The sequence below is a fragment of the Somniosus microcephalus genome, chromosome 9 (assembly GCF_052327205.1).
Source record: "Somniosus microcephalus isolate GS21.2 chromosome 9, FLI_Smic_1.0, whole genome shotgun sequence".
Lineage (NCBI taxonomy): Eukaryota > Metazoa > Chordata > Chondrichthyes > Squaliformes > Somniosidae > Somniosus > Somniosus microcephalus.
The window spans coordinates 42,321,589-42,345,319 of record NC_140995.1 but is presented as its reverse complement, the minus strand read 5'-3'; the positions used below and the strand labels follow the sequence as shown (position 1 = coordinate 42,345,319).

Below are 23,731 nucleotides of genomic sequence, written 5' to 3'. Positions count from 1 at the left end.
CCGAAGGGCAGGCTCTCCATTGCACCAAGCATTTGGTTTGTCACACCCATCAGCCTCTTCTAAAGTTTGTCCCTGCGGGGTCCTCATTTGACTCCTCTACAGCAGAACGAGTGTGCAACCTTGCCCCCTCAGCAAGGTGGCACCTGTGGTGTCTCTTCCACCCGGCATGGCTGCTACTCACTAGTGCCCGGAGCATGCCACTATGGGGATTTGTGTTCTACTCTATCCTCTAAGTTACACGTGGTGCCGATGTCTGAGCTGGTGCCTGCAACAGTGGTAGCCATTGACGCAGTACCTTTTTCCTCACTCTCCTCTTTCTTAGAACATAAGAATATAAGAAATAGGAGCAGGAGTGGGCCATTTGGCCCTTCGAGCCTGCTCCGCCATTCAATAAGATCATGGCTAATCTTCTACCTCATCTCCACTTTCCTGCACTATCCCCATATCCCTTGATTCCCTTAATATTTAAAAATCTATTGATCTCTGTCTTGAATATACTCAATGACTGAGCCTCCACAGCCCTCTGGGGTAGAGAATTCCAAAGATTCACCACCCTCTGAATGAAGACATTTTTCATCTCAGTCCTAAATGGCCGACCCATTCTTCTCCTCTTCCTCCAGGCGGTGGGGTGGCTCTTCCTCCTCTTCCAGTTCCTCTGAGAGTGGCAAAGTGGATCTTGCAAAGATAAAGCTAGAGGGGTTAGGGTGCAGTGTGTGTGGCCACTGTAGGAGGATGTGTGTGATGAGATCATATGGAGCTTGGGAGTGAGGATAACTTTGGGGGATTAGGGATCAGGAATAGTTGTACATCTGTAAGGAAACTGGAGTGGCTACATACCTCTATTCCTCTGCTCTGCCTGTGGCCATGGCATCTGCCACTCCCCTCCCAATTATCGCCAGCACTGCCTCTTCAAGGGCAGTGATCTCATGGAGTTGTGCTTCAACCTCCCCCAGTCAGGTCTTGCTGGCGCCTGTTATGTGCTATTTTTTCCTGGAAGAGAAAGTGTTGTGATTGTGAATGAGTGTATTGGCAGGCATGCTTGTGTGTGTTGATGCCTCACATGGCAGAAGAGCAGCCAGATGTGCCTGAGGTGTGAGTAGTGCCTCTGAAGGATGCAAAATTGTGGGTTGTGTGAATGTCAGTGTAGATTTAGCAGGTGGATGAAGTGTGTTGAAGTTGTCATGCTGGTGATGGTGCAGGAATTGAGAAGTGTGTTTGTGAGATGAGATTTTACCTTGACCCCTCATGTCAAGTCATTAAATTTTTTGTGGCACACAAGCCACATCCTGTGGGCAGTGCTCCTGGCTGTGACCTCCTTGGCGATCTCCTCCCATATCTGCCCCCTACAAGACATCCCTCCTCCTCTGGACCTCCTCCACCAGGACCTCCAGTGCCGCATCTGAGAAGCTGTGAGCCCTCTCCCTCGGTCCCTGAGCCATCCTGAAATGTTCCGTTGTGTGTCAGACAGTGCATGCCACACCTTCATTGGAAGTGTGTGCTTGAAGGCTACATATACCACTCCAGTAAAATTGCTCCTAATCAGCACTTGAGTGTTAAACAAGCAGGTGTCTGTTATAACGCCTCCAGGCACATTTAAATCATGGTAATCAGCAATTATCCCCAAAATTGCCAGCTAAATCCAGACTTTTAAACAGACGCACAGCACACATTTAGGCTGTAATTTTGCTGGTGCTCAGAGAGGCGGGTCAGAGGTTAAAGTGCTATTGATTGATGGCGGGCCCCGAACCCACCGTCAACCTGCCTCCAAACAGCTTTCCCAAGTGAATGGTCTCCGATTTGCGAATGGACCTGACACCTAGCGGTGGGAAACAAATTAAACCAATTACCTGCCTATTAACAGGTACTTGTCAGCAGTTTTCAGCTTGTTTTTGGATTTTCCCACTTCTGGGTAGGGTTTCCCGAAGTCCGGACAACACGCCAGGTAAGTGTGGCGTGTTGTGAGTCTGGTCTGATGTTTGTGAAAAGATGACAGCTGTGGAAGTGGTGTGAAGGATGCCATCAGGGCGAAGAAAATGTTGGTTACTGCATTTTAAAAACATACAGATTCCTTTAGCTTACACGTTTTTAAATCCAACTGTATGTCCAGTGCCACCTCATTGAGAGAACCTCTCTCACCAGTGACAGATCGCTTCTGTCACATCACCTGCAGCTGCCATCTATTCCAGCATATGGAGGGAGCCTGGGTGCAAGAGTTCACCTTTGTGCAGTGATTGTCAGTGTTTTCAGCACCTAAATGCTGTCAAACACTGAAAAATCAACTGTCAAAATAAAATTGTGCGTGGTCCCTTTAAGGAAACCAGCAGATGATGCGTCATCAAATGATGTCATCAGACCCACTTCCTGTTAATTGGCCTGTAAACCCACAGGGGGCGGGCTTACCAAGGTCAATCAAGAGAAAATCACGTCTATGGAGTGGAGGCAGCTGGGGGCGGGACCGGAACCCAGAAACCAGCTGTCCCACATCCATCCCGACACCGATCACAAAATCACGGCTTTAGCGTCTGTTTTCACCCTTTCCCCAAAATAACCCCCTTCATGTTCTGCACATCCTCGATTTTCATTGCCCCACTAGTGGCGGCCATGCCTTCAGCTGCCTAGGCCCGAAATTCTGGGGAATTCCCTCCCTAAACCTTTCTGCCTCTCTCTCTCCTCCTTTAAGATGCTCTCTAAAAACTACCTCTTTGACCAAGCTGCCAACTGTCCTAATATCTCTTTAAGTGTTGTTGTTGTTGAGAAAAACTCCCAAAGTCACAAAAAGCATATAGTGCTCATGGGATCTATACAACACATTTACACCACTCCGTCACTGTAGGTAGAATTTCCACCATTGTTAATACAGCTCCGCATCGCCATTTGAGAAAGAAAGAATTAATTTGCATTTATATACCTTTCTGATGAAAGGTCATCGACCTGAAACGTTAGCTCTGTTTTTCTCTTCATAGATGCTACCTGACCTGCTGAGTGTTTCCAGCATTTTCTGTTTTTGTTTCAGATTTCCAGCATCCACAGTATTTTGCTTTTGTATTTGCATTTATATAGCTCCTTTCATGACCTCAGGATAGCCCAATGCGCTTTGCAGCCAATGAAATACTTTTTAAAGTGTAGTCACTGTTGTAATGTAGGAAAAGCGACAGCCAATTTGCGCATAGAAAGCTCTCACAAACAGCAATGTGATAATGATCAGATAATCTGTTTGAGTGATATTGGTTGAGGGATAAATATGGCCAGGAGAACTCCCCTGCTCCTTTTAGAAATAGTGTCATGGAATCATTTGCAGCCACCCGAGGGAGCTTAACATCTCATTCAAAAGACGGCACCTCCGACAGTGCAGCAATCCCTCAGCACTGCACTCTACTGGCACACCAAAGACTTGTTTTTATGTTAAAGGATGTCACAGTGTGTTAACAATGACGGGTTAAAAGCATCAACAAAGTGATGGAAAGAAGCACATTTACATGCATTTGGACATGATGCCTATCTTCCACCTTATATCAATAATTCTATTAATGTCCATTTAATGATAAGTCCCAACCAATGCCAGTCACGGATGAACCCATAATTTGCAACACTGAGACCATCATCACTGTTTTAATTCTTGCAAGAACTTCCATTTTACGGCGAGCCAGCAAGCCCCCGGAGGCATTTATTTCAACGGAATGACCCAAGTTAATTATTGGTTTCAATTTCAAAGTTCTTTTAATTAAGCAAACTCATTAAATAAAGTGGCCAAAAAAAAATTCTCATTAAAAGTTTCTGTTGCTGGTCCTATTGTAAAATCCCCTATAATTGACACCGTATCGCTTTCAAACTGTCTGTGATATTAGATCAGGAGACTGACAGTGTTTCACATCTGAGTGTGTGAATGAAAATAATTAAATTCAATAATAATAATGCAGATAAGGAATCACAGCAATCCGTCTTGTCACTATCACTGCGTGAACAATGATGTCTGGTTGAATCCAATGGAGAAATTCCATAAAAATATGCCAATTACGAGGAAGTAATAAATTTTGTGCCTCTCCGTGGCTTAGAAAAGAACCTGGAATCATTATTCTCAAGAAAGCATAATAATGATTGAGAAGGATAAATAAATGTTCTTCATAGTGCGTTGGAATTTTGTGATTCATATTTTTCCGAATGAACTTTTATTTGCGGTTTACTGGTCTTGTTTAATGGAATTCCTCAATGTAAAAACAAATTATGCAATGTAACAAATACATTGGGTGCACTCAACTCCACTACACAACTGTTCTCAACCAATACAACAACAACAACCTGTATTTATATAGTGCCTTTAATGTATTAAATGTCCCAAGGTACTTCACAGGTGTGTTATAAAACAAAATTTGACACTGAGCCAAATCAGGAGAAATTAGGGCAGGTGACCAAAAGTTTGGTCAAAGAGGTAGGTTTTAAGGAGCATCTTAAAAGAGGAGAGAGAGGTAGAGAGGCGGAGAGGTTTAGGCAGGGAATTCCAGAACTTAGGGCCTAAGCAGCTGAAGGCATGGCCACCAAAGAATGGTTGAGCAATTAAAATCCGAGATGCTCAAGAGGTCAGAATTAGCTGAGCGCAGCTATCGCGGGGGGGGGTGGGGGTTGTGGTGCTGGATGAGATTATAGAGATAGGGAGGGGCAAGGCCATGGAACGATTTGAATACAAACTGAACTATTGAGGCCCACATCATACATTACTGCAAAAATGACAAAACCAGATATGCACCTGTTCCAAAGAATATTTTTTTTGGTCAAATTTTAAAAATGGCTAAAGAAAAACATAAGACTTGCATTTATATAGCACCTTTCATGACCTCAGGATGGCCCAAAACACTTTACAGCCAATGAAGTACTTTTTGAAGTGTAGTCAATGTTGTAATGTAAGAAACACAACAGCCACTTTGCACACAAGCAGCAACAAGATAAATGACCAGATCATCTGTTTTTTAGTGATGTTGGTTAAGGGATAAATGGTGGCCAGGGCAGACAGAGCCTCAGTTTAACGCCTCATCCGAAAGACCGCACCTCTGACAGTGTAGCACTCCCGCAGTACTGCACTGGGAGTGGTAGTCTAGATTTTGTGCTCAAGTCTCTTGAACCTACGACCTTCTGACTCAGAGGCAAGAGTGCTACCAACTGAGCCACAGGTGACAACTGTGACTTTTTGACAAACAGAAATTTAAGGCTGATCACATGAGTTTCCTCTAAGCATCTTAAATGGGTTAAAGCCTCTGTTAAAAGAGTGGAGGCGGAAATGTTGTGAGAACAACATCATCGCCAACAGTCAGTACATGGGCAGAAAAGACCCATTTCACCAATTGTGCATGCACTTCATAACATATATAAAAATCAAAGCTGATGTATTAATTTGTGAGCTCCTGTGACACTCAGAAGGACCACTGGCAACAACTGAGGATCAAATCCATCCACTTACCTATTTATGTTTCAGTCACTTATATAGTTCTACTGCTGTACCTGCCCAAAATCCCACTGCTTCCACCCAAAATCACACTGCTCCTGTCCAAAATCCCACTGCTCCTGTCCAAAATCCCACTGCTCCTGTCCAAAATCCCACTGCTCCTGTCCAAAATCCCACTGCTCCAGCCCAAAATCCCACTGTTCCTCCCCAAAACCCCACTGCTCCTCCCCAAAATTCCACTGCTTCCACCCAAAATCCAATGCTCCTCCCCAAAATCCCACTGCTCCAGCCCAAAATCCCACTGCTTCTCTTTAAAATCCCACTGCTCCTCTTCAACATCCCACTGCTCCCACCCAAAATTCCACTGCTCCCACCCAAAATCCTGATGCTGCTGCTCGATATCTCACAGCTCACGCCAAAATCCCACCAGAAATCTCCAACAGCAGCTTGAAACTTCTCACATGTGTTAACTTTCATGGAGTGTCTCCAATGGTGTGCAATCCCAGCAACCTCAGCAAGGCTATCAGATAGACGGCTGAAGTCAGTTACTGGGTTCCTTCATTATAAGTTAAATAAGAAGCAGCGTGTCCATGTCCATCAAGCAACTGGCTTTGTAGCTCAACTCTATGTCGGTGCATGAAGCCAAATCTACCTAAACTGAGTGAATACAATCTGCGACCACATCTTGACAACGATGCAACAGTATTCTGCTCAACAACAAAAATTTGAACCAAACCTCACTTAGAGCCGAGCCATGCCTCAAATAATCTTGAGTTGAGATTCAGTCAACTAGGACCAGGTCCACCCTGGAATGCAACGTCAAGCACAACCTGGGTGAAACCAGAACCAGGGTCACCACCCAAGGAGTGTTGAGGGTCACACTTGTTTATCTGGGTCAATAAAGATGCCTCATAGAATTCAAGCGGCTTTATAATTAACTGAAGAAAGATCCTTTTCCAACCGAAGTGCAATCATTCTACGTGCATTTTCTGTATATATGTGAGTCCAATTTTGCCCAGTTAATGGCAACCCTGCTAAGATCAATTCTGTCAAGATGAAAATAATGCAATCCATTATCCTTAATACAGTGTAAGCACTGATAAGATCCAATCCACATTAAGATAAGTCTCTCTTTGGTAAAAATGGAATCTGTCATGTCACGGTTTAACTGTATTTCAGTAAAGAGTTTCAGCCACTGAATGATGAAAAATAAGATAGTAACAGAGTTGCTAAAAGGAAGAACACTTCAAGAAGAAGGATAATATATATTCTGCAGCCCCAATTATAGTGTAGACCAGAGGCAGAGTATTCCGTCAACCTCCTTCCTTAAAACAATAACAAACACATAAATTCCTGTCACTCTCTTAGATTACCTTGCTCCATATGGAAAAGGATAAGCCGGGCTAAGGTTACTTTAAGAATCGACTCTCCGTGGCCTGTTGAAGATACTGCACCGACCTGGTTGTCAGCGTACCCACCTGAACCTAAGAGGAAACATAACAGGGACTTAACACTATTGTACAAAACAACAAGATCAGCACATCAGGGAGGATATATTGGCCTTGAAGGCAGTGAAGCACAGATTCACTAGAATGATACCTGGGCGAAAAGGGTTAAATTATGTGGACAGGTTGCACAGATTAGGCTTGCATTCCCTTGAGTATAGAAGATTTAGGGGTGATCTAATTGAGAAGATTAATGACATTAGATAACGGTAGACAGAGAGAAACTATTTCCTCTGGTGGGACAGTCCAGAACAAGGGGGCATAACCTTAAAATTAGAGCTAGGCCGTTCAGGGGTGATGTCAGGAAGCACTTCTTCACACAAAGGGGTAGTGGAAATCTGGAACTCTCTCCCCCAAAAAGCTATTGAGGCTGGGGGGATCAATTGGAAATTTCAAAACTGAGATCAATAGATTTTTGTTAGGCGAGGGTTTTAAGGGTTATGGGACCATGGCGTGTAAATGGAGCTAAGAAACAGATCAACCATGATCTAATTGAATGGCAGAACAGGCTCGAGGCGCTGAATGGCCATCTCCTGTTCCTATCCACTGTACATAGCCAGTAACAGGTGCAAGTTGTATAAGTTAGGTGCCACACAACTAGAAAATAAGCATACAGAATTTTAAAGCTGCCATTTAAAAAAGAATGTCTTTATTATTTAACGAAGAAAGCTCATCATTAAGATTGCCATTCTGTCAATTCTTTTCGTGAACCTTTTAGGCTCACAAAGGAGAAATCCGGCAGCCAAAGGTTCAATGGAAAGTAGCCTTGATTTGAACTTTACAAACATTCAAAATAGATGCAGCTGTAAACCCCGAAACGAGTCCACCTGTATCTGAGAATGTTTATCACACCCTACCATTTGCATCATCCTCTGGAGTGGGACAGGAACCCACAACCTGCTGACTCAGAAGTAAGACCTGAATGTAAACTTCACTGGATATTGCATGCCCAGAAGCACCCAATTATCATTGATTTGCAAACACATAACAGCTACTTACTGATGAAGAAGCATATGGAGAAGACAGAGGAATTGATCTTAAATGATCGTGGACTGAAATTGTGGTGTAATATGTTAATCGTAAGGATGAATTGACCTTATTTAATTGGATTTCTAACCAAAGTATTTGACAGTGTAGTCGATTTTAACAGGTGGTTTAAAATTTTAAGTTGCTTTTATCAAAATTGATGTTAATGTTGACTCCATTAAAGGTGCTCTTAAAATGCAAGTTGCTGTTCTACCTATGATTGGTGTATCTCCAACTCGTCCCACCATTTTATTGGTGATCCCTCCAGTGGATGTGGCACAGGCCAAGTTGCCTTCAACGTCTAGAGCGACAGCACCAACTGTATCATGAACTCTGTAAGAAAGCAAATCTGCATTTAGTCATGTGTTTTTCTTTTGTTGGTTATGAGGAGGTCAAATTTAGCAGTCGGCACCTTTTCATATATAGAATTTACAGCACCGAACCAGGCCATTCGGCCCAACTGGTCCATGCTGGTTGGTGTTCCACACGAGCTTCCTCCCATCACTGCTTCATCTAACCCTATCAGCATAACTTTCTATTCCTTTCTCCCTCATATGTTTATCTAGCTCCTCCTTAAATGCATCTCTGCTATTCGCTGCAGCTACTCCCTGTGGTAGCGAGTTCCACATTCTAACCACTCACTGGGTAAAGAAGTTTCTCCAGAATTCCCTATTGGATTTATTAGTGACTATCTTACATTTATGACTCCTAGGCCGCGATTTCCTCAGTGGAAGCGGGATCGCGGCGGGAGAGGTGGTTGGTGAGTTCCGGTTCCGTTCCCGGCTGCAGCCGCTCTCTAAAAGGATTTTCCGTTATTAGGGCTTGTTAAGCCCGTCTTGCGGGGTTCCCGGCCAATTAAAAGGAAGCAGGTCTGATGATGTCATGTGAGGATGCGACATCAGTCGGTTTCCTTAAAGGGACCATGTCCACATTGAATTTGACATTTGTGCTGTCAGTGTTCTGCAGCATTGAGGTGCTGCAAACACTGACCAGCACTGCACAAAGGTGCACGGCTGCACCCAGTCTCTCACATGACTGCCTTCATATGCACGCAGGGAGTTTTTCTTCCTTTCAAAAGGTGGAAGAGTCCTCCCCAGGACAACAACACATTGCACATTGCACAGGAGGGCAAAAGCAGGGATGTCGCCAGGAGGACAAGACTGCAGTGGCGCAAACCTTTCAATGATCTCAGTAGAACACAAAACGTTACAGCAAAGCCACACTCAACCTCATCCTGCTTTGCCACTCATCACATCCCCATCGCCCTGCCTTCCCTACCCTACTCCTGCACATCCTTACTCACACCAACTTACCTTACACCTCCACCTAACCCTCTCTATCTACATCATCACTTCTCCATCTCACTAGTCACCCCTCACACTCACCCTCATCCTAGTCCAATCATACCAACTAACAACTCACAAGGAGGCCACTTGGGTGTTTTGTGCAATGTTCATGTAAATTTTCTGTTAATGTGTTGTCAAATACCTAGCCTCTGACCTGCTCTTGTTGCCACAGACTAGGCGGGGCGATGGGAGGTTGTGTGATGCAACCCTTAGGAATATGTGCAACCAGTGTTGGCAACCCTATTTTGAGGGCCGCGTCTTGTTAGCATCAGACGGCAGGCCACGGACGGAGACTGAGCGACCTGGGGCATCCCATCGGCTCTGGGCTTGGCCAGCCTTTGGACCACATGAAAGTAGGCTCGTGGAGGGGGGTTGGAGGCATCAAAGCCTGGAGGGGGGATGGAGGGGCCGGGGTGAAGGTGGGAGCGAGCTGAGCAAACTGGCAGCTCCAGCCCTGACTCAGACCTCTGTTCCCCCCTTCCGAAAGTCTGTGTAATGACGGTGGCAGCTGCCACTGAGCCCAGGCCTCCGCTCGCTGAGAAGGGGAAGAGGCGGCAGTCGCTGAACACAGAGCCCCCGGCTCGAGCTCTCCGTCCTCCGCTCTCCTCTCGCCAGGTCCCGCTGTATATTTTGTCACCCTGCCCTCCCCACACTTGTCTTAACGCCACACTGTGTGGGTTGTTGTCCCCCCTCCCCCGGGCTAATTGGGGCAGTTGCTCTTCTGCTTTCGCCCCTCGCTCCCTAAATCCTCTCACTGCCATACGTCACCAGCGGCAACTGTAACCCATTCAGTGCGAGTATCTCGCGACTACTGAAATCAGCCAATGGCGGCTCCATGCATGCGCGTACGTCAGTTCCGTTTCAGATTTGAATTTTTTGTCCTATTTTTGTTATTCGCATGGTCGCGATTGTCAATCAAATGACGAAGGGGCAAGTAAATAGGTGGCAGCTGCAAGGAGGAAAGGAGCTGCTGGGGGTCAAACAGTGAGTCGCTGTCTTCATGGAGGAAGAAGAGCGGAATATGTCAACATTAGGAAACTATTAGGATTGATACTTATTACCAGCAAAACTGGAACAGTTTGTAAACTCTTTTAAATATTCTGCACTGTCTAATTTTCCCATTTTCTCTCCTGCTGTCTTCAAAGTGTTGACTCACACTATAGTACAGTTACAAGGGTGCCGGCTGTCCTTTGGTGCCTAACCTCATTCATTCTCCACCTGCGAGCCTATACCTTGAGTGTTAGCAGTCTTGCTCTACCAAGGAGGGTGTCACAGGCAGACCTGTTTGTTCACACCCAATGTTAGCCTCCAGCTAGGATTTCAACCTTCTAGGATTGTCCTGGAGTCACCAGGAATAAAACATTAATCCGGACACTGCCGCCAGCAATTTGGGAGAAAAATCATACCGGCCTCAAAAAAATGGTGGTCATTTTTCATTTTCACTTTTGTTTATTAGTTATAAAACTATTAGAAATGGGGGGAAAAAACTGTGTTTGAGTGACAATGAAGCAGAGAACGGGGCCCAGCTGATGTGCCGGGAACAGTCGATGAGGGAGTCGGGGGTTGCGGGGAAAAGAGGGGGACTGAGGGTCAGGTGATTCATAGAATCATAGAAATTTACAGCACAGAAGGAGGCCTTTCAGCCCATTGTGTCTGTGACAGCAAACATGATGGGGGCCCATGTGGAGGGAAAGAGGGAATGGGATGGGCGCGGGGACCAGTATTTTCTGTAGTGCCGGGATAGCAGCAGCAGCTGTAACATGTTGAGTGGGAGCGGCGATGAGAGAATGTTTATACAGAAAAAATACCTGTTGCGTTACAAGTGTCAGTGGGATTGTTATAACACAAGAGGTGGGGTGGGGGGGGGGGCATGGGGTGGGGGGCCTCAGAAGCAAAATGGTTGAGAACCCCCGGTCTATAGTATACACCCAGCAGTGTAACAGCTCCTCTTCTGCTTCTTAACTCTAACCAAATAGATTCTGTCTTATTTGAACAACTTAACCTTAAATGTGAAGAAAACAATCATTTGGTTAATTTCTATTGTTAGATTTATGTACACTTAGTTTCACCTAAATACCCATGTTTATTAAGTTTCTGTAGAAAGTTTGACAAGCATTGCTTTCGGGAATGGCTTAAAGGTATAAGATTGGAATCTGGCATTTAATACAAAGGTTCAAGTCTCCACATTATATTCTTCCAGTATTGCAAAACTGCCACTTCACCACCTCTATACTTATTTGATGGTTTGAGGAACAGAAAGTGCTGTGTTATTGGATATGTTCTGGAAAACATGTCACATAAGGCTGCCTTGCACGCTTGAGCATCAAAAGCAAATATTTCCTGGAAGTTGAAAGCTTAAGTCAAAGAGGTAGGCTTTAAGGAGCATCTTAAAGGAGGAGAGAGATGCGGAGAGATTTAGGCTGGGAATTCCAGAGCTTAGGGCCCAGGCAGCTGAAGGCACGGCCGCCAATGGTGGGGCGATGAAAATCGGGGAATGCATAAGAGGCCAGAATTGGAGGCGCGCAGAGATCTCAGAGGCCCTGAGTAGAGGGGTCAATAACAAGGGGGCATAGATTCAAGGTAAGGGGCAGGAGGTTTAGAGGGGATTTGAGGAAAAACTTTTTCACCCAGAGGGTGGTTGGAATCTGGATCTCACTGTCTGAAAGGGTGGTAGAGGCAGGAACCCTCACAACATTCAAGAAGCATTTGGATGAGCACTTGAAATGCCATAGCATACAAGGCTACGGACCAAATGCTGGAAAATGGGATTAGATTAGACAGGGCTTGATGGCCGGCGCGGACGCGATGGGCCGAAGGGCCTCTTTCTGTGCTGTAAGATAGGGAGGGGCGAGGCCATGAAAGGATTTGAAAACAAGTAGGAGAATTTTAAAATCAAGGTGTTGCTGGACCAGGAGCCTATGTAGGTCAGCGAGCACAGGGGTGATGGGTGAGCAGGACTTGGTGTGAGTTAAACTACGTGCAGCAGCGTTTTGGATGAGCTTAAGGAAAGAGCTCAAACCAATCCAGTAAAAAATGAAAAGCAATCATTTCAGGAATAATTTAAAGTTTTCATTTATGTATGAGAGATGCACATTAGAGGTACTGAGGGAGTTTCTTCAATTCCAATCTTCTGCTCTAACTACAAAGAATGGCCTGTATGACCCCAGTGACCTAACACTGTCACACTCTGGTGGAACAGCACTCAGTAATTAGATTGATGGACATGATGCTGTGCTAAACACACATGTAATTTGCATATAAAACATGTTTCAGGTAGTCAGCAGTGTGAGATGGACCTCCCGAGGCATTGTGGGACAGCTGCTAAATCAAACAGATACACGGGAATGATTTTCTGAGTCAAAGACAGATATTTAAGCATGCTGTTGTGGGAACTGATTTAACACACTGCTCTTTCACCTCTGGGTCAAGGGGTTAGAATGCAGAGCAGATGGATTGCACCGATGGCCTCCTTTCTACAGTAATTGTAAGAGTCTGAAGTGAGATTAGTTTATGCAGTCTTAGCTCAATTCCTCACGGATATGAATTCAGCACTAATTGCCACTAATTTGGCAACCTTAATCAAGGGGGGATTAAAAGCATTTAGTGATGGATAAATAAGGGTAACTTTTTAACTGAGTTATCCAAACATGGAGCCTGGCCCACTGGGAATGCTCAGCGGAAAGTCGCATGTACAGCCTATAATCTTCCATGACTGGACAATCATTGGCTGCCAGTGTCATTTCCTGATGCGCGCTCCCAGCTGGTGAAGCTCCGTGCTGGGAAGGGGCGGGGGGGTCACACAATCAGAAAATTGACCCTTATAGCTCACACTGGCGCAATGTGAGTGCTGCTCTGAGATCATAGTTAAGGCACATTGTCGCGACACAGTAAGTGGATTTACCTTTAGTAGATGAATCTGCGACTTGGAAGTATGGCTAGCTGAACTATTTAATTCTGCAATAAAGGCTGCTTACCTTTTTTTGAGGATCGTTGTGTCATCATTTCAGCATATTTCCAGCACAGAAACAGGCCATTCAGGCCAACTGGTCCATGTCGGTGTTTATGCTCCACACGAGCCTCCACCCATCGCTCTTCATCTCACCCTATCAACATATCCTTCTATTCCTTTCTCCCTCGTGCTTATCTAGCTTTTCCTTAAATGCATTTATGCTATTCTTCTCAACTACTTGATGTCTGCTGCTGATCCCTGGAAGGAGCACGAAGCAAAGAAAAACTTACATTTATATAGCGCCTTTCGCAACCACCGGACGTCTCAAAGCGCTTTACAGCCAAGGAAGTACTATTTTTGAAATGTAGTCACTGTTGTAATGTGGGAAATGCAGCAGCCAATTTGCGCACAGCAAGCTCCCTCAAACAGCAATGTGATAATGACCAGATAATCTTTTTTTTTGTTATGTTGATTGAGGGATAAATATTGGCCAGGACACCGGGGATAACTCCCATGCGCTTCTTCGAAATAGTTCCATGTGATCATTTATATCCACCCGAGAGAGCAGACGGGGCCTCGGTTTAACGTCTCATCCAAAAGACAGCACCTCCAACAGTGCAGCACTCCCTCAGCACAGCACTGGAGTGTACAGCCTAGCTTTATGTACTCAAGCCCCTTGGAGTGGGACTTGAACCCACAACCTTTTGATTCAGAAGCAAGTGTGCTACCCACTGAACCACAGCTGACACTTGAGCTGCTGAGTTGTTGAGAAGTTGAGTGCGGTGGTGACTTTGACAGCCACTGGCAAGGAGTGTCCACCTGCCCCTCTGGGCTCCAGGTGCTAGTGCAGCATTGTGCAGATGTCAGCGACTACCTGTCGCGAAAGTCTCAGCCTCTTTTGGCACTGCTGCTCACTCATGTTGAGGAAGCTCATCCTCGGTCTGTAAACCCTGTGTTGGGGGTATCTCCTGCGGCGCGGTGCCGCCCTGCATTGACGCCATCTGCCCTGTGCAGCATCAGGTGGTGGTGGCTGAGGAGAAGGTTGGTGCTCCTGTTGTTGCTGCTGCTATGGTGCCTGGTTCTGCTGCTGCCGCGGCTGCTCTTCCTCCAATTCTGAGGACCAGGATGAGAGGGTATAAATGGTCCCCATTCCACTGGTATATATCTCAGTTGAGGAACAGATGTTATAGGCGCTCAGTCAATGTGGGGAGAGGGTTTTCCAAGGAGGTCACAGTGCATATGGATATCAGCTTAAACAATTACAAGCTCAATAAACCTGCAAAATGTGTTCCAAAATCTCAAAACACATTGGGGGAGAAATTCAGTTGGTAGTGCCACCGATTAACGCCTAAAGAGGCCGAGAAGTGGGGCGCTAGCCAATTTCCGGCGGGCGCAGGGTGCCTAACGCCTCACCCCATATTGCCCATGCATTTAGCGCCAGCGCAAACTCGTAGCGCCCGCCCATGGACGCAGGCAGATTATGATGTCATTTTAGTGTGCAATGCCTTTGGAGCACCCTGGATCGGAAATTCAGTGGCGCCCCCCTCCGTAGCGCCTGGCGCTATTAGTGACAGCTTACAGGGAACCTTACCCAATCGCTCTCGGTCTGGGGGGGCATTATTTAAAGGGGACTGGTGTGGTTTAAAAACGGCAGCCATTTCTGGAGCACAACTTCTTCGTGAGTTACAAAGAGTTGCTGAGCTGCACACAGAGAGCCTTTTGACCACTGAGCCCGCGCAAGCAGAGGAACTTCAGCCTTCTGACCATCGCCTTGCTGCTGGTGAGCTTTTACAATGGGGACACTTCCTGTGCGCGCTTATTATGGGGGCTGCATTGGAGGGGAACGTCCTGCTGCAGCATCATCTAGAAAGGGTACTGAGACGCAGGGAGAGGGGGCCGGCCATGGCCAGATGGAGGAGGGCCAACAGACATCGCCACACCAGACATACGCTGCCAGGGTTTTCCGACAGCAGTTTTCCTACATGAACATGTCGGAGGAGCAGTGTCTCAGAAGGCTGCGCTTTAGAAAGGAGGTTGTGAGTGAGCTGTGCCACCTGCTTCGGACAGATCTGCAGCCTCAGATAAGGTGCAGGACATCTCTGTTGGTGGCTGTGAAGATGACTGTTGCCCTGAACTTCTACGCGACTGGCTCTTTCCAGTCCGCATCTGGGGACATAGCCAGCATCTCACAGTTCGCGGTGCATTGCTGCATCCGTCAAGTGACTGATGCCCTGTTTCGAAGGAGGTGGCAGTACATCTCCTTCCCAATGACCCCGGACAAGCAGCAGGAGCGCGCAGAGGGCTTCGCAACAATAGCGGACTTCCCCATGGTGCAGGGTGCCATTGACTGCATGCACGTGGCTTTGCGAGCACCTGTTTTCAATCCGGAGGAGTTCCGCAACCGCAAGGGGTTCCATTCCTTGAATGTCCAGCTGGTCTGTGACCACCGGCAGCTGATCCTCGCAGTCAATGCGCAGTTTCCAGGCAGCAGCCACGACGCCTTCATCCTGCGCCAGACTTCTGTTGCTGACCTTTTCGAGGCCCTGGCTCACCCAGAAGGCTGGCTTCTTGGGGACAAGGGCTATCCTCTGTGCCCGTGGCTGATGACCCCACTCCGGATCGCCAGAACCCCTGCTGAGGAAAACTTCAATGCGAGCCATCTGGCGACAAGAAACATTGTCGAACACACAATCGGCGACCTGAAGCAGCGGTTCCGCTGTCTCGACCATTCCGGGGGAGCTCTGCAGTATTCGCCTGAGCGAGTCTCGCACTTCATCGTTGTTTGCTGCATGCTCCATAACCTCGCCTTCCTACATTCCCAGCCAATGCCAGCAGACATTGACGCACCAGCAGAGGAGGAGGAGGAGGAGCAGGAGGAGGAGGAGGAGGACCAAGATGGGAGGGAGGGACTTTCTGGAAGGGCCGTGCGTCAGAGGCTCATCAGAAGTCGCTTCTAGGCCCCTCTGACGGAATGCTTGTGGCCATTCCAGGAGCAGGATTGGAGCCGCCCTCATACCCCCAAGCCAGTGAGGGGCAAAAATCATGTAAAAACCAGACTTGGCCTTTGCAAATGAATAAAGTGTTTTAATACAAAGAAATTGCTTCATTTCAACATGAAAAAGGAATAACAACAGAAAGCTTAAATAACACAGGCACATTATTGGCTCTCCCTCCCGTGAGACTGTCCAAAACATGAGGTTCTCTCATGGCATCCTCTGTGGTTTTGATTCGACCTCAACAGAGGCTTCTTCCTGTTAAGTCCATGAATGATTGAGGCACGGACCAGCAGGAGTGAAAACAAACAAGTCTTTACTGGTGGAGGTCAATAGTGAAACTAACAAACAGAGGCTCTCTAGCGCCTTTTATACAGGGGTGGTCACTGCCGGTACTGCAGTCTGAGACCAGTTATTCTCTTAAAGTTACATACACAACAATTCCTCCCCTTTTAGATAAACAGTACATAACATTCATTTAACAACTAAATGATAACGAATTACAATCACAATTACTGTTGCTAGATACATTGGTTAAGTTTAAGCAATTATAAGTTCAGTCTTTGAGGAGGCTTCCTGATTCTGTCTGGATAACGCCTCTTTGGGGTATCAGGTTCTTCTGGCAATGTTGCGTCGGGATCAATGTCTTTGTTTGGTTCATCTGCTTCCAATATTATCGGTTCTGCGGTAGCTGCAATTGGAACGTCAATTTCATTACCAGGTGTATCAGATCGTGGTGTGGAGTTGACGTTTTCCAGTGACTCTAGAATCTGGTCAGCATGGCGTCTTACAATGCTCTCCCCAACGTCCATGGTATACATGAGAGGTCCTTGTCGTGTACAAATCGTTCCTGGCTGCCATTTCTCAGTGCGGTAGTCCCGGGCCAAAACTGGTTGACCTATCCTAAAACTCCTGGTCGGCCTTTCATTCATATTCTGAAACTGCCTGTTCTCCACATCTCTTCGGACGTTTGGCTTAACCAAATCCAAGCGGCATCGTAGTCTTCAATTGAAGAACATCATGGCTGGAGTTTGGTTGGTAACCGCATGTGTCGCATTCCGGTAGGCAAACAAGAAGTTGTCCACCTTGTATTGTAGGGGTATATCTTCATTACACATTGCCTTGATAGCCTTCTTGAATGTTTGGACAAACCTCTCGGCCAATCCAATAGTGGCTGGATGATATGGGGCAGATGTGTAATGCTTAACGCCATTGTTCTTTAAGAACCTCCGGAACTCTTCAGACACAAACTGTGGTCCATTGTCAGAGCAAATCTGTTCAGGCAGCCCATTCCTGGCGAATATGGTTCGCAAAACTGTGATAGTTTTTTCTGTGGTGGTTGAGGACATTTTTATTACCTCTGGCCACTTTGAATGTGCATCCACCGCAATTAAAAACATCGAGTCCATGAAGGGACCAGCAAAATCAATGTGCACCCATTGCCATGGAGATAAGGGCCACTCCCATGGATGCAGAGGAGCTTGTGGTGGGGCGTTTTGGACCTTCTGGCATCCTGCACAGCTCTTGGTCATCTCTTCGATTTCTCTATCGATTCCCGGCCACCACACAAACGCTCTGGCTAAGCTCTTCATTTTTACCCCACCCAGATGAACCTCATGAAGCTCATTGAGAACTCTATCCATCAACTTAGGTGGAATTACTACTCTGGATCCACACATCAAGGTTCCTCTGCACACTGACAGCTGTTCTCTTCTCGGCGAGAATGCTGGCAGCAGTGGTTCACCATGTGCTGGCCATCCCTTCACCGTTAAATCATAGACCCGTGATAGTGTTGGGTAATTCCGTGTTTCCTTTTCTATGTTTGCATTCGTCACAGGGAGACATTCGACTATGGTCAAGTGGAATAACTCCATTGGATCCACTGCAAGGTCTTCTTCTTCCACCGTCGGCAACGGTAGGCGTGACAATCCATCAGCATTTCCATGCTGTTTAGTTCCTTTGTACTCGATGTCATATTGGTGTGCCCCTAGGACAAGGGACCATCTCTGCAGCCGTTGTGCCGTCATTATCGGTACGCCCTTCTGAGGGTTGAAAATGGAGACAAGAGGTTGATGATCGGTTAGTAGAGTAAATTTTTGACCGTGCAGATAGTGATTGAACTTCTTCACCCCCCACACTAGGCTGAGGGCCTCTCTGTCAATCTGGGTGTAGTTACGCTCAGCAGAAGTTAACGAGCGTGACGTAAAAGCTATCGGCCTCTCTAAACCATCATGGAATTTATGTGACAGTACCGCCCCAATGCCGTAGGGAGACGCATCACACGCCAGCCTGATTGGCAGTGCTGGGTTGTAGTGAGCCAATACTTCCCTTGAAGTGATTAAGTCCTTACTCTTCTGAAAAGCACGCTTACAATCATCGTTCCATTTCCATGCTACCCCGATTCGTAGCAGGGCGTTCAGTGGGTACAGAATTGTCGGCAAATTCGGCAAAAACTTATGATAGTAATTCACCAACCCGAGGAATGACCTCAGTTGCGACACATTTTCAGGCGCTGGGGCCTTAACAACCGCTTCAATTTTGTCAGGGGACTTATGTAACCCCTCTTCATCAATCACGTGGCCACAATACGATATCTGTTTCTTAAAAAATTCGCACTTGGGGCGGTTGGCTCGCAGCCCATGTTCCCATAGTCTAGTGAGCACCTGTTCTAGGTTGTTAAGGTGTTCACTGTCATCTTCACCTGTTACCAGGATGTCGTCCAAGTAACACTGAGTCCCTGGAATCCCTTGCAGGACTTGTTCCATTGCTCTTTGCCATATCGCCAGAGCCGATGCTACTCCGAATACCAATCGATGATACTGGTAAAGACCTTTGTGAGTGTTTATCGTGAGATACTTCCTGGAGGACTCTTCAACCTCCATCTGCAAATATGCTTGTGCTAGGTCAATTTTTGTAAAACGCTTCCCTCCAGACAGTGAGGCGAAGATGTCTTCTATCCTTGGAAGAGGATATTGTACTGTGTGAAGGACAGGGTTCACCGTCACCTTGAAATCCCCACAGATGCGAATCTTCCTTGGCTCTCCGGACTTACTGCTTAACGTTTTCTTCATGACAGGAACGATGGGTGTCGCCCACTCGCTCCAGTCGACCTTAGACAACACGCCCACCTTCTCCAGATTCTCCAGCTCTGCCTCGACGGCTGGGCGGATTGCATAAAATACCGGTCTTGCTTTGAAAAACTTGGGAACTGCATTCTCTTCTATTTTTATCGAGGCGGTTACGCATTTAAGCGTGCCCAGTTCTTGTTGAAATACCTCTTTGGTGTTAGCTAAGATTGTTGACAATCGTCCAGGAGTGACGTCTTCATCTTTTTTACCATCCACCGTCATTGCATGAATGGAATGCCAATCTAAGTTTATCTTCCTGATCCATTCCCGTCCCAATAACGGTGGTCCACCATTTGGCTGTATGTAGAGATCCAATTTCCGTATTTTCTTGCCATTGTATTCGACAGGCACCCTTATTTTTCCTCTGGGGTATACTTTTTGCCCCGTATACGTCGTCAAGACGATGGATGTCTCTCTCAAGGGTATGTGTGAAAATAGCCGCTCGTAGTCTCGTCGATTCATGATGGTTAGCGCTGATCCTGTATCCAATTCCATTTTAACTTGGGACCCTGCTATCGTGAGGGTGACCCAAATGGTTCGGTGATCCTCTTTTGCGATTACATTGTGAAGTTTGAGACAGCTTAGTCTCCTGTTTCCGGATTCACTATCGCTCATCTGGTCTTCGGAACTACTGTCTGTCATCTTTTGTACTTTCTTGTACGGTTCCTTAGTAGCCTTTTTGTTGTCGCTGGTCTTCTTCCCAGTACTGCAAACTCGTGCAATGTGTCCAATCTTCCCGCATTGTCTGCATATTTTGTCTTTGGACCAGCAGTCCTTCTGGTCATGGTTAGTTCTGCCGCAGCGATAACATTTTGCAAATCCCCGTGTCATTTCGTGGGTGCCATATTCCTGTGGTTTTTGTTGAATTTCTGCAGTTCCCCTGGCTGCTGCTTCATACAATACTGCCACGCTGAAAGCCTTATCTAGCGTCAGCTCTTTTTCTGAGAGTAACTTCTTCTGTGTTCCTTCACTCAGGGGTCCACAGACAAATTTGTCCCGTAGGGTATCTGCCAGTCCTGCTCCGAACTGGCAGTGCTTTGATAGCTTGCGTAGTTCCGTAAGATACACAGCATTGCTCTCATCTTTGTGCTGAGTTCTCCTGTGGAATTTAAATCTTTCTGCTATCAACAGTGGTGCAGGGTTTAAGTGTTCCTGTAGGACAGCAACAATTTCGTTAAAACTCTTTGCCTTCAGTTTGGCTGGAGTAATCAGGTCCCGCAATAGGCCGTACGTTCTAGCGCCCATTAAGTTTAGCAATATCGATGCCTTTTTCCCCTCCGCTATTTCGTTTGCCTCGAAATATACCTCGACTCTTTCCACATACGTGGTCCAGTCCTCTAATGTATTATCAAAAGCAGTGATACAGCCAGTCTTCGGCATCTTGCAAATCTAAAATGGCGCCTCCCGCGCTTTGCCTTCTTCCCCGATTTAACAAAATGGCGCCTCCCGCGCTTTGGCTTCTTCCCCGCTGTTGTTAGCGCTGCTTTCCACGGTTTCTTGCGTGTTAAATATTGATTCTTTTCCTTTTATTATTTCCCCGTCGTGGAGCGGACCCTCTGGGACACTTCCCTCCCTCTTCTTAGGTCCGAACGCTGCCCGGCTTCGAAGCACCGGCTGCGCCCTGTGTGCTCCACCCTCTCGCTCTCTCTTTGCTTCCCGACTCGCTGCCCGGCCCCGTTGAAAAGCCACCCGATCGAGCTTCAGCCCGCCGCAGCCCAGGAAGGATCAGAGCACTACCTGCCACCAGCCCGATTAGCTAGGAAACCACAGACCGAGGAACCCAGCCTGGCTCTGGACAGTCTCTCCTGCAAGTTTTCAAACCGATGATTGACGGTCGACGCCCATTTCCCGAGTTTCTTTGGACTCTATTTTTTTTTCTTTCTTCTGGCTCTGACCTTCAACAACGTCGTCCGAGGTGCTGCCGAGTTGCAGGTAAGTTTGTTTCTTACTCGTCGCCGGTGTTAAGTCCGTGAATGATTGAGACACGGACCAGCAGGAGTGAAAACAAACAAGTCTTTACTGGTGGAAGTCAATAGTGAAACTAACAAACAGAGGCTCTCTAGCGCCTTTTATACAGGGGTGGTCACTGCCGGTACTGCAGTCTGAGACCAGTTATTCTCTTAAAGGTACATACACAACACCTATGTTTTCTTTTTTCTCTCACATGGCAGCTGATGATGATTCTGCCATTGCCATTTACATCTCATCAATACAATAGCAAAATACTGCGGATGCTGGATATCTGAAACTACAACAGAAAATGCTGGAAACACTCAGCAGGTCAGGCAGCATCGTGGAGAGAGAAACAGAGTTAACGTTTCAGGTCGATGACCCTTCGTCAGAATGCCAGTGTTTCCAGCATTTTCTGTTGTTGTATCATCTAGAGTCATCTTTTGTTTCTTAACTTGTCCCATTATCATCTCCTTTTGCCTTGCACCATCATCCCTTTTGTCTTTCAATCTCTCCTGCCTTCCATCCTATCACAGACTTTCCCTTTGTTCTTTCCCCCCTCTCCCTGTCCCACACTTGCTTAAAAATCTGTTACTTCTCCAAATGTTTCCAGTTCTGACGAAGGGCCATCGACCTGAAACGTTAACTCTGTTTCTCTCTCCACGATGCTGCCCGGCCTGCTGAGTATTTCCAGCATTTTCTGCTGTTGCATGTATTTTGGTAAGTCTCGCAATCTTTTTAAAATACACGAGCATATTATTTTCCAATGCTTCCGAGAGTTTTATAAGCCTAGTTGAAGTCACCATTTAATAATTCCAATTGTGTTTCCATTTGAACAAGAGAATTAATTCCCCACTTTAGAGCCACTGAAAGGGCTAGTTGTTAGCATCAAAGGGTTTGGAGGCGGGTCAGGAGTTAAAATCAAAATGATTGACGTCAGGTTGTGAACCCGCTGCCATCCCGCCTCCACGCAACTTTACAAAGTGTCAGGTCTGCGAGTCCAAATCAGACCCGACACCAAGCGGTGGGAGAGCCACTGAAGGCAGTTAACAGCTTGTTAACTGCCTGGATAATGTGATTTTAAGAGGCTGTTCCCATTTTACGACATTTTCAGCATGTTGCACGTCATGCGACAAACACGCCAGCTGATTGTGCTGGGTTCAGTAACTCGCTGAATTCTTGACAGCTGCTCCTGCAGCATAAAAGTGGACCTGTAACATGGCTGACCTTCAGATGGCAGAACTATGGGAGAAATTGGGTATAGCCCCGTTTGGGGCGCTAGATCTGGCGAAGCGCAAAGCCTAACGCCAGTTGCGATTTAGCGCCACCTGGCGCTATAGTGGATCGTTGCGCCCCTGAGGGTGATTGCAGCACTAAATTAGGCGGTGCACAAGGCTCTTAAGGTGCTATCCCGGGGGCGCAACCCAATTTAGCGGCGGCGGGGCGCAGCGCAGGTGCTTTCAATAATCACTGATCCCAAGACACACTGGCGCCGGCCAGCTTTTAAAGGGGCAGGTTGAGTAGGATCACCAGACCCAGCACTTCCTGGCACGCCTTAAATTCGGCGCTAACTTACCTGAGGCGCTCCATCCTGTCAAAACATGGAGAGGGCGAGACAGAGGGCAAAGCGCTTCACCGAGGAGGCCCTTGAAGCTTTGGTAGGCGCTGTGGACCGCAGGCGTGATATTCTCTACCCTGAGGATGGGAGGAGGGCTCAACATGCAGATTACCGGCAAGCATGGAGGGATGTGGCCACCAGAGTGACCTGCAGAAGCGTGATGGCCAGGAGCGCCGTACAGTGCCGGAAAAAGTTCAACGACCTCACTCGGGTCGTCAGGGTGAGTGCCTTTTCCAAGATCATCCTCATCCCTCCATCTGCACCTGACTTAATGGCTGCAGGGTGCCCGAACCCCCAAAGGCCATCTGTCTGCCTGCACCCATGGCCCTTCCAGGAAACACACACGCACATTCAGCTCAATGCATAATGAAAGGGCTAATCTACCATGGGGGGCATGTAATGTCAGCTCATTGCATAATGCTTCAACACTTCCCGCTCTTTCTCCTGCAGGCGAAGCTGGCGAGGAACCGTCAAGAGCAGCTGGCCACCGGTGGAGGCCCGCCTCATCTGCATAACCTAAGCGAGTTGGAGCTGAGAGTGCAGAGAATAGTGGGATACCGGCTGACTGGACCAGTCGCCTCTGGAGCTGCCGACCCCAGAGTGGACAGCGATGGTAAGGCTCTCACCTTTTTGATCTCTCTCCTACCAATTGTTCCCCCCACCAGCATGATTCTCCACTGCCGAGCCACTACAGTACATTGCAGCACTTATGCCTCCCTCGCTGCCACCCTGTCCTCACGCTAAAGCCACTCCTGTACCTCCCTGCTTTCAGATGGTGAATC

The 23,731-nt window shown here is 47.1% G+C and overlaps 1 protein-coding gene across 1 annotated transcript in view; it reads right to left on the bottom strand.

The window, feature by feature from the left end:
• The window catches only part of LOC147112354 (isoaspartyl peptidase/L-asparaginase), a 594,372-nt gene that overhangs the window by 112,094 nt on the left and 458,547 nt on the right, over positions 1-23,731 (bottom strand). The window contains exons 3-4 of the mRNA XM_085996534.1: positions 8,180-8,298; positions 6,808-6,918 (exon numbers count right to left, since the gene is read on the bottom strand). Coding sequence (XP_085852660.1) covers positions 6,808-6,918; positions 8,180-8,298 — 230 coding nt within the window. The remainder of the gene's footprint in view (positions 1-6,807; positions 6,919-8,179; positions 8,299-23,731) is intronic.